The following is a 10,190-nucleotide window of genomic DNA, read 5'->3' as shown; positions in this document are numbered from 1 at the left end:
ATTAAAATAACAGGTTTCAGGCTGACTGCCTTGTCCCGCTGTCACACCACAGGGCAGATGGAGTCACTGAGAAGTCATTTTCATTTCCATTTCATTTACCACATCTACAGCAATAAGATACTTAAATAAATACCGGTACCTACAGGAGGTCAAAGAAAATAAACTAAATATACAAAACATTAAGAACACCTGCTCTTTCCATTACACAAACTGACCAGGTGAATCCAGGTGAAATCCATGATCCCTTATGTCACTTGATAAATCCACTTAAATCAGTGTAGATGAAGGGGAGACACGTTAAAGAAGGATTTATAAGCCTTGAGACAATTGCGACAAGGATTTTGTATGTGTGCCATTCAGAGCGTGAATGGGCAAGACAAAATATTGAAGTGCCTTTGAACAGGGTATGGGAGTAGGTGCACCGGTTTGGTCAAGAACTGCAACACTGCTGGGTTTTTCGCACGCAACAGTTTCAGTGTATCAAGAATGGTCCACCACCACTCAAAGGACATCCAGCCAACATGACTCAATATTAGGAAGGTGTTCCTAATGTTTGGTATATTCAGTGTAAGTTTTAGCGGCAACAAATAGAATGCAGGGGAAAAATTTAACTGGCAAAAGGATCTAAGCTCTTTGCTAAAAGATATACCTCAGACAGCTAATCAAATAAAATGTTATCAAATTCGTCACATGCTTCATGAACAGTGTGTACTAACAGTGAAATGCTTACTTACGGGCCCTTCCCAACAATGCAGAGAGAAATAAAATAGAAAAGTAAAACAAAGTAATAATCAAAGTAATAATAGATACATATGAGTAATGATAACTTGGCTATATAAAAGGGGTACCAGTACCGAGTCGATGTGCAGGGGTACGAGGTAATTGAGGTAGATAAAGTGACAGATAGTAAACAGTAGCAGCAGCGTATGTGATGAGTCAAAAAGGTTAGTGCAAAAAGGGTCAATGCAGATAGTTAAATAGTTAACCAAATAGCTACCCGGACTAACTATTTAGCAGTCTTATGGCTTGGGGGTAGAAGCTGTTCAGGTTTCTGTTTGTTCCAGACTTGGTGCATCTGTACCGCTTGCCGTGTGTGAGAGCAGAGAGAACAGTCTTGACTTGGGTGGCTGGAGTCTTTGACAATTTTAGGGGCTTCCTCTGACACCGCCTGGTATAGAGGTCCTGGATGGCAGGAAGCTTGGCCCCAGTGATGTACTGGGCCGTACGCACTACCCTCTGTAGTGCCTTGTAGTTGGATGCCAAGCAGTTGCCATACGAAGCAGTGATGCACCCAGTCAAGATGCTCTCAATGGTGCAGTTGTAGAACCTTTTGAGGAGCTGAGGGCCCATGCCAAATATTTTCAGCCTCCTGAGGGGAAAGAGGCGTTGTTGTGCCCTCTTCATGACTGTGTTGGTGTGTTTGGACAATGATAAATCCTTAGTGATGTGGACACCGAGGAACTTGAAGCTCTCAACCAGCTCCACTACAGCCCCGTCGATGTAAATGGGGGCATGCTCGGCCCGCCGTTTCCTGTAGTCCACAGTCAGCTCCTTTGTGTTGCTGACGTTGAGAGGTTGTTGTCCTGGCACCACACTGCCAGGTCTCTGACCACCTCCCTATAGGATGCCTCATCGTCGTCAGGTGATCAGGCCTACCACTGCCATGCCATTGGCAAACTTAATGATGGTGTTAGAGACGTGCGCGGCAACGCAGTCGTGGGTGAACGAGGAATATAGGAGGGGACTAAGCAAGCACCCCTGAGGGGCCCCCGTATTGAGGGTCAACGTGGCGGATGTGTTGTTGCTTACCCTCACCACCTGGGGGCTTCCCATCAGGAAGTCCCGGATCCAGTTGCAGAGTGAGGTGTTTAGTCCCAGGGTCCTTAGCTTAGTGATGAGCTTGGAGGGCACTATGGTGTTGAATGCTGAGCTGTAGTCAATGAACAGCATTCTCACGTTGGTGTTCTTTTTGTCCAAATCGGAAATGGCAGTGTAGAGTGCAATAAAGATGGCGTCATCTGTGGATCTGTTGGGGCGGTAGGCGAATTGGGAGTGGGTCCAGGCCGGGTTTCTGGGATGATGTGATGTGTTAATGTGAGCCATGACCAGCCTTTCAAAGCATTTCATGGCTGCAGATGTGAGTACAAGAAACATAGGATATTACAGTTCTTCAGGTCCCGTTTATAGGATAGTCTCGAACAGAACTCATCCAGTTTGTTCTCCAGTGATTGTACATTCACCAATAGAACAGAGGGTAGAGGCGGATTATGAACTCGCCGCCGTAGTTTCATCAGGGTACCCGCACGTCTGCCTCTATATCGCCGTCTCTTTCTCTTCCGAGAGTCAGGATTAGGTCCTGGTCCGGGGTGGGTAGTATATCCTGCGCCGCCGACTGATTGAAGTAGAAATCTTCATCCAAATCGAGGTTAGTGATTGCTGTTCTGATGTCCAGAAGCTCTTTTAGGTCATAGGAAATGTTGGCAGAAACATTATGTACAAAGACAGTTAAGATCAGTGCCAAAAAACACACAAAATAGTCAAATTGGTCAGGAGCCCGTAAAACGGACGCTATACATTCCATTTCTACATCCTGTGAGCTGAAAGTAGATGGGCTGAATAGGTGGAAACTTGAGAGAGCTTTTTCAGTATGAACATGATACATTAATAGCAATCAAATAAGTAACCACACCTGAGGCAAGACTCATTGTGATTCATATATATATATATATATTTTTTTTTTTTACTATCACAGTGCAAAAGATGAGACAACAAATTATTTCTGAGGAAAGAGAGAGGATGGCCTCAGTAAACAAGGGTTCTTTCAACATTTTGGGAATCATTTCAGACCCCTATACATTTCAAATAATTGTAGAATGCTTCACTATAGGGCATGTCACATATTGTGTATTTATTGGTGTATGTATCAGCTGATGCAAACACATTTCCCCTAAGATAGTAAGCTACTATCTTATCTTATCTGAGCTGTTTTCCATAGATGTCTGAAAATCAACCAATACTGTAAAGCTGCATAGGACCAGGAATACAATGTCCTCCATGATGTCATCCAGAAGCCTCTTGCTTTAACCTGTCCAACACCTGCTCCGGGGTTAGTGACCCAGTCACCTTGATAATCTTCTCTCTGGATCTGGATCCCTGCAGAGAGACATAAGGACATGATGCAGCATTTTAGTTTAAATTCCTAAAACTGTTCTGTTATGGGAAACACAGTAGGCTATATAAACAAACCTTGTCCAAAACGACTTCGCTTCTCTTCAACTCCAGCACCTTGGAGAGATACCGCACAAGCTCCGCATTGGCCTCCCCATCTGTTGGCGGTGCGGCAATAGCGACACCTACTGCCTCTATAGACACATCTGGGAAATAAAATATATATTTTTTTTTTTTACATAGCCTAGCTACGTTAAATGTATTACACACCAAAAATACACAAATAATACGAGCTCACAAATATGGGGCTAGCCCTCAATTAGTCTTATAGTTGAGTTTCTACTGCCATCAGTTTTCGGCATACAAAAAGAGTGCACCTGTAATCGCGTTCTGTTTAGATCCAGGCTTCGCGTGCACTGAAATTGTCACCACTCCGTTCTTGTTTCGAGCTACTGGCCCAGAAGGCGAGGGTTTCTCCGACGGCTTCTGTAGGCCTACAGTTTTACTCTGAGGAAAAGAGAGAGGCACAAAATGTTTAGAAAGTACAGTAGTAAGTAGCCATTGGTCTGCATGAAAGTTCATTTGAGTCAAATAGTTCCATCGTTATGTCAAGATCACAACTTATTTAACTCATGATCACAAGATAATTTTCTCGTGGTCACGACATAACAAAAGTTGTTTTGTCATGATCACAAAATAAAAGTACCACGCATCATCCATTAATTTCTTCAGATGCATGATAACCACTTCATCAAGCAGCCACAGGTTGATTGCAATGCAGGGTATTTAAACTCTGAACAATGCCTGACAGGCAGTCCTGTCTCCCTGTCTGCTTGCCGCCTCCAAGACCACAGCCAATCGCATGCAAGGAACAACGCAGCTAACTTGGATAGTCTTGCTAGCTAGTTAGCTAGGTAGTCGTTAGCTAGCAAGCTAGCTTGTTATCTATGCTGGTTGTTAGCTTGCATAACTTATATGTGTATAATTATAAGGGACACTTCATGTTTTGTGTATAATATTTACATTTACAGTGGGTGAGCTCCACTACTGATCAGATTCAATTTCAGCCTCAGAGGCACGACTCCAACACCATCATTAAGTTTGCCGACGACACAACAGTGGTAGGACAGAGGGTAGTGCGTATGGCCCAGTACATCACTGGGGCCAAGCTTCCTGCCATCCGGGACCTCTATACCAGGCGGTGTCAGAGGAAGGCCCTCAAAATTGTCAAAGACTCCAGCCACCCTAGTCATAGACTGTTCTCTCTGCTACCGCATGGCAAGCGGTACCGGAGCGCCAAGTCTAGGTCCAAAAGGCTTCTCAACAGCTTATACCCCCAAGCCATAAGACTCCTGAACAGCTAATCATGGCTTCCCGGACTACTTGCACCCCCACCCCATCTTTTTACGCTGCTGCTACTCTGTTAATTATTTATGCATAGTCACTTTAACTCTACCCACATGTACATATTAACTCAACTACCTGGTTCCCCCGCACATTGACTCTGAACCGGTACCCCCCTGTATATAGCCTCCCTACTGTTATTTTATTTTACTTCTGCTCTTTTTTTCTCAACACTTTGTTGTTGTTGTTGTTGTTTTATTTTACTTTTTTATTAAGAAATAAATGCATTGTTGGTTAAGGGCTGTAAGTAAGCATTTCACGGTAATGTCTACACCTGTTGTATTCGGCGCATGTGGCAAATAAAATGTGATTTGATTTGATTTAATTTGATGTCAGCATGCTACCTTGTAGGCTGTTTTATAGGTAAAGCTCCTTGCAGGCAGATTAGACTGATGCATATAATCCAGAGTGGGTGAGCTATATTCCTGGCAGGCTGATCAGATTCAATAGCAGCCTCAGAGGCTGCTAAATCAGGTTGGTGCCTTGTAGGCTGTTTCCTATGTAAGGCTCCTTGCAGACAGCCTACAAGGCAACATCCTGACTTATCAGCCTCTCAGGCTGCTATTGAATCTGATCATCCTGCCAGGAATAGAGCGCACCCACTCTTGATCATATACATAATGCACTGACTGCTAATCTGCCTGCAAGGAGTTTTACCTATGAAACAGCCTACAAAGTAGAATCCTGATTTACAGTGCATTCGGAAAGTATTCAGACCCCTTGACCTTTTCCCGCATTTTGTTACGTTACAGCCTTATTCTAAAATGGATTAAATTATTTTTTCCCCTCATTAATCTACACCCAATACCCCATAATGACAAAGAAAAAACACGATTTTAGAAATTTGTGCAAATGTATTAAAAATAAACAACTGAAATATTACATTTACATAAGTATTCCGACCCTTTACTCAGTACTTTGTTGAAGCACCTTTGGCAGCAATTACAGCCTCAAGTCTTCTTGGATATGACGCTACAAGCTTGGCACACCTGTATTTGGGGAGTTTCTCCCATTCTTCTCTGCAGATCCTCCCAAGCTCTGTCAGGTTGGAAGGGGAGTTTCGCTGCACAACTACTTTCAGGTCTCTCCAGAGATGTTTGATCGGGTTCAAGTCCGGGCTCTGGCTGGGCCACTCAAGGACATTCAGAAACTTTTTCTGAAGCCACTCCTGCATTGTCTTGGCTGTGTGCTTAGGGTCGTTGTCCTGTTGGAAGGTGAACCTTCGCCACAGTCTGAGGTCCTGAGCGCTCTGGAGCAGGTTTTCATCAAGGATCTCTCTGTACTTTGCTCTGTTCATCTTTCCCTCGATCCTGACTAGTCTCCCAGTCCCTGCCGCTGAAAAACATCCCCACAGCAGGATTCTGCCACCACCATGCTTCACCGTAGGGATGGTGCCAGGTTTCCTCCAGACGTGACGCTTGGCATTCAGGCCAAAGAGTTCAGTCTTGGTTTCATCAGACCAGTGAATCTTGTTTCTCATGTTCTGAGAGTCCTTTAGGTGCCTTTTGGCAAACTCCAAGCGGGCTGTCATGTGCCTTTTACTGAGGAGTGGCTTCCGTCTGGCCACTCTACTATAAAAGGCCTGATTGGTGGAGTGCTGCAGAGATGGTTTTCCTTTCGGAAGGTTCTCCCATCTCCACAAAGGAACTCTGGTGCTTGGTCTGAGTTCTGGAGCTTGGTCAGAGTGACCATCGGGTTCTTGGTCACCTCCCTGACCAAGGCCCTTCTCCCCCGATTGCTCAGTTTGGCCGGGCGGCCAGCTCTAGGAAGAGTCATGGTGGTTCCAAACTTCTTCCATTTAAGAATGATGGAGGCCACTGTGTTCTTGGGGACCTTCAATGCTGCAGAAATGTTTTGGTACCCTTCCCCAGATCTGTACCTTGACACAATCCTGTCTCAGAGCTCTACGGATAATTCCCTCGACCTCATGGCTTGGTTTCTTCTCTGACTTGCACTGTCAACTGTGCGACCTTTTATAGAAAGGTGTGTGCCTTTCAAAATCATGTCCAATCAATTGAATTTACCACAAGTGGACTCCAATCAAGTTGTAGAAACATCTCAAGGATGATCAATGGAAACAGGATGCACCTGAGCTCAATTTCGAGTCTCATAGCAAAGGGTCTGAATACTTATGTAAATAAGGTATTTCTGTTTTTAATACATTTGCAAACATTTCTAAAAACCTGTTTTCGCATTGTTATTATGGGGTATTGTGTTTAGATTGATGCAACATGTTTTTTTTTAATCGATTATAGAATGAGGCTGTAATGTAACAAAATGTGGAAAAAAGGGAAGGGGTCTGAATACTTTCCGAATGCACTGTATCAGCCTCTCAGGCTGCTATTGAATCTAATCAAGCTCTGAGAATGAAATTGAATCTGATCAGCCTGTCAGGAATGGAGCTCACCCACTCTGTAAATTGTAATATTATCCATAACACTTGAAGTATCCCTTACAATTATACACATCAGTTATGTAAGCTAACAACCAGCAAAGATAACAAGCTAGCAAGCCAACAAGACTACCTAGCTCGCTCGCTCACAAGACTAGCTGCGTTGTTCCTTGCATGTGATTGTCTGTAGTCTTGGGGGTGGCACACAGCCTGGGAGACATAACTGCATCGTTCAGGGCTTAAATGCCCCACGAGGGCTTAGATGCCCCAAGCAGAGTATGTGAGTGGAGCGAGGAGATGAGCGTGCCCAATTTGACTTGAGCATGAAGCTAGTTTTGAGTTTCCCAAAGGCTGGAGTGTCAGCCTTCTCGCCCTCTCCAATAGTACTCCAAGTAGTGCTCACTTCACAAGCTCAGGGCATGCCCGGCCCAGCATGCATTTGTAGTCTACTTGTGCGCTGCTATAGCCTCATGCTTTAACTACTGTCATGGAGCTAAATATTTTCATTAAGAAACTGATAAAGCACACAGGTGCAAAATCAAGGTGACTTACAAAGATGAAGAGGACCCAGAGCAAGAGGGAATGCGCTGATGTAGTGTCCACAACTAAAGAATCATTGCGGAATCTGAAAATGCATGTATCCCGAAAGCATGATGGTGTACTTAATATGTGCACATGCTAACAGAAAGGAACGAGGTGGGTAGCTAGCTAAGTGTGTCATTGTAGCAAAGTATTTATAAATAAAAAATCTAATCTATTAAAAAGTTTATTTCATTTTCGTTCTATTATCTATACAATAGGCCAGGGTTCTTCAATTCCGGTCCTGGAGGGCCGAAACACTTCTGTTTTTTATTTCTACCTGGTAGTTAATTGCACTCACCTGGTGTCCCAGGTCTGAATTAGCCCCTGATTAGAAGGAGAGGATGAAAAACAGAGGTGTTTCGGCCCTCCAGGACCGGAATTGAAGAACCTTGCAATAGGCCATCATTGATTTTGGCACAATAGGCCTGGCATATTAGCTCTTTCGAGCTTTCTGTTTTGATAGGGTTATTTAGCCTAAAAACCTTTAGGCCTACCTATAGAAAAAAACTAAAACAACTCTGCATACCTGCCCAGCCTGGCAAGAGTGGCCCGAAGGGTGTTTAGCATCCCTTGTGGCTCTGCAAGCACAGAGAGGGTATTCTCCGCTGCTGGCCTGCTCTCCAGGCACCATCGCATGAAGCCACAGACTCTGGCCAGACGAATTCATTTTTGGAAACAAAAGGCACTGAGCCTAATTAGGCATTTTTCATTTAATTTGTATTTAACTCTTAGTAAATTCTAAGTAAGTCACAGCCTATATGCGCAATTTATAGACTAATGATTTAATACAACTAAATGTTGTTTAAATGCTGAGTGCTTAATGTCCCTGCCAGCCTAGTGTGTCGCATTCACAAATGCTTCAGAATGTATTTATTTGTAGGCTATATAGCCTTGAAATAATTAAAATAATATTCCTAAATAATTCATTTTCGGGAGCGCCGCTCGAACCCTCAAAGCATGCTTGAGTGGCAGAGACGATATCCGCGCTTATAAACCTGGGTCGCTACACAACTCCCTACTTTCAAACAGCGCGTCCTCGCGCTAGACCTCAGACGCAGTCATACACAAGAGATCCACATAGCACAGCGTTTCCCAAACTCGATCCTCAGGACCCCAAGGGGTGCACATTTAGTTTTTTGCCCTAATACTACACAGCTGATTCAAATGATCAAAGCTTGATGATTAGTTTATTATTTGAATCAGCTGTGTAGTGCTAGGGCAAAAAAAAAAAAAATGCACCCCTTGGGGTCCCTAGGACCGAGTTTGGGAAACCCTGACATAGCGCATTTGGGGCGATGAAACAGCGGAACGTGGGGGACGTGAACAGGGCGGGACAAAAATTAGGGAAAGCTGAACTTACCTTCTGGCCCGAAGCCCTGCATGCCGTTAACTGAGTCGATATCCGCCCTTATAAACCTTGGTCACTACAGTATAGACAATATGGACAGTATATGAATAGAAAAGGTGTGTAGCCTACAGCAGTAGCTTTATAGGATGAGCCTTAAAGGCTATGCATGGTCAATCCGCCATCTGAAGTGGCCATACAGCATTTATTGCAATGCAGCCACTGCAGACTTCCAGGCTTTCATAGCTTAGTGGAGCAGAGCTATTGTGAAGGAAGTTGTCAAGGAAGTGAGTTTGTGTTTATACAGGACGTACCACCCCACCTACTGTCAACCAATCATGTCAATGCGGAACTATACAGAGCCCTCCGAATTGTTACAAAATTTGAGAACGGATTTGGCCTCTGCATGCCTCCAGAGGCTCCGCGATTGCGTCACATCCTCCATACGAAGCCTACGACCACAATTTCAGATCAAGCACAAATAGGCTTTTACAATACAGTATTACATATGAAGTGGGTAAAACAGTATGTAGACATTAAAGTGTGCAGTGTTCAATGACTATGTACATAGGGTAACAGTCTCTAAGGTGCAGGGTTGAGTACCGCAGGTGGTAGCCGGCTAGTAACGTTAATAGTGACTAAATTCAGGGCAGGGTACTGTACTGAGCGGAGGTTGTACTACACGATGCTTGTTTTAGCACAGCCCTACCGTTTTGTCCTTTTTGGGCATGTTTTGGTTTCCAGAGTAATTTCTTCTCGCTGCCAAAGGTCCCTCAAGCTGGTGTGATGATGAGGACAGTCTCCGACAGAAGGTGAGAGACAGATGCTTTTGGATAAAGTTGCTCAAATGTAACATCTGAAATAATGTTGTCCGGGTTAAGCGAAGAGAACGGGTTTGGGTGAACATCAAGGAATCTCAGTGACTATTCAAACTACAGTGCATTTTTTGATTAATCTCCAGTAACTTCAAGGCACAGCGGTAAGAAAACGTTAACATAACTACTGCACATAGTGCTGCCTGGGACCTGTGTGAAGCTAGCCACAATAAAGATTAGCCACAATAGTGTCATTTCCGGTTTGCATTCAAAATAACAGTCCCCATTGAAAGTGATTCAAACGGATACAAATGGTGGAATCAAGCCATGTTTGGACTAGATAATACTAAACAAAGTCGGAATGTTGTTATATAAATTAAATAAAAGTGGATATATTAGACTTTAGAATTGCATTGGGGGCATACTTATATGCACTGTACAGCCTGACCTATGGATTGTGCACCCATGAAATGGGGTATCAGCC

General features: G+C 44.0%; 1 protein-coding gene across 1 annotated transcript; it reads right to left on the bottom strand.

Moving 5' to 3' along the window:
* Window positions 1-2,882: 2,882 nt before the first annotated feature.
* LOC311136958 (UPF0235 protein C15orf40 homolog) lies at window positions 2,883-9,906 on the bottom strand. The gene is made up of 4 exons (XM_084171292.1): window positions 9,601-9,906; window positions 3,546-3,675; window positions 3,247-3,374; window positions 2,883-3,153 (listed from the first exon to the last, which is right to left on the bottom strand). The coding sequence occupies exons 1-4, from the start codon at window positions 9,796-9,798 to the stop codon at window positions 3,061-3,063; spliced, it is 549 nt and encodes a 182-aa protein (XP_084027418.1). The 5' UTR covers window positions 9,799-9,906; the 3' UTR covers window positions 2,883-3,060.
* Window positions 9,907-10,190: the final 284 nt, after the last annotated feature.

This window comes from Coregonus lavaretus (assembly GCF_964263955.1).
Source record: "Coregonus lavaretus genome assembly, chromosome: 11".
NCBI classification, from domain to species: Eukaryota; Metazoa; Chordata; class Actinopteri; order Salmoniformes; family Salmonidae; genus Coregonus; species Coregonus lavaretus.
Note: the sequence above shows the minus strand (reverse complement) of the source record. Positions and strands in the feature narration are given on the sequence as shown.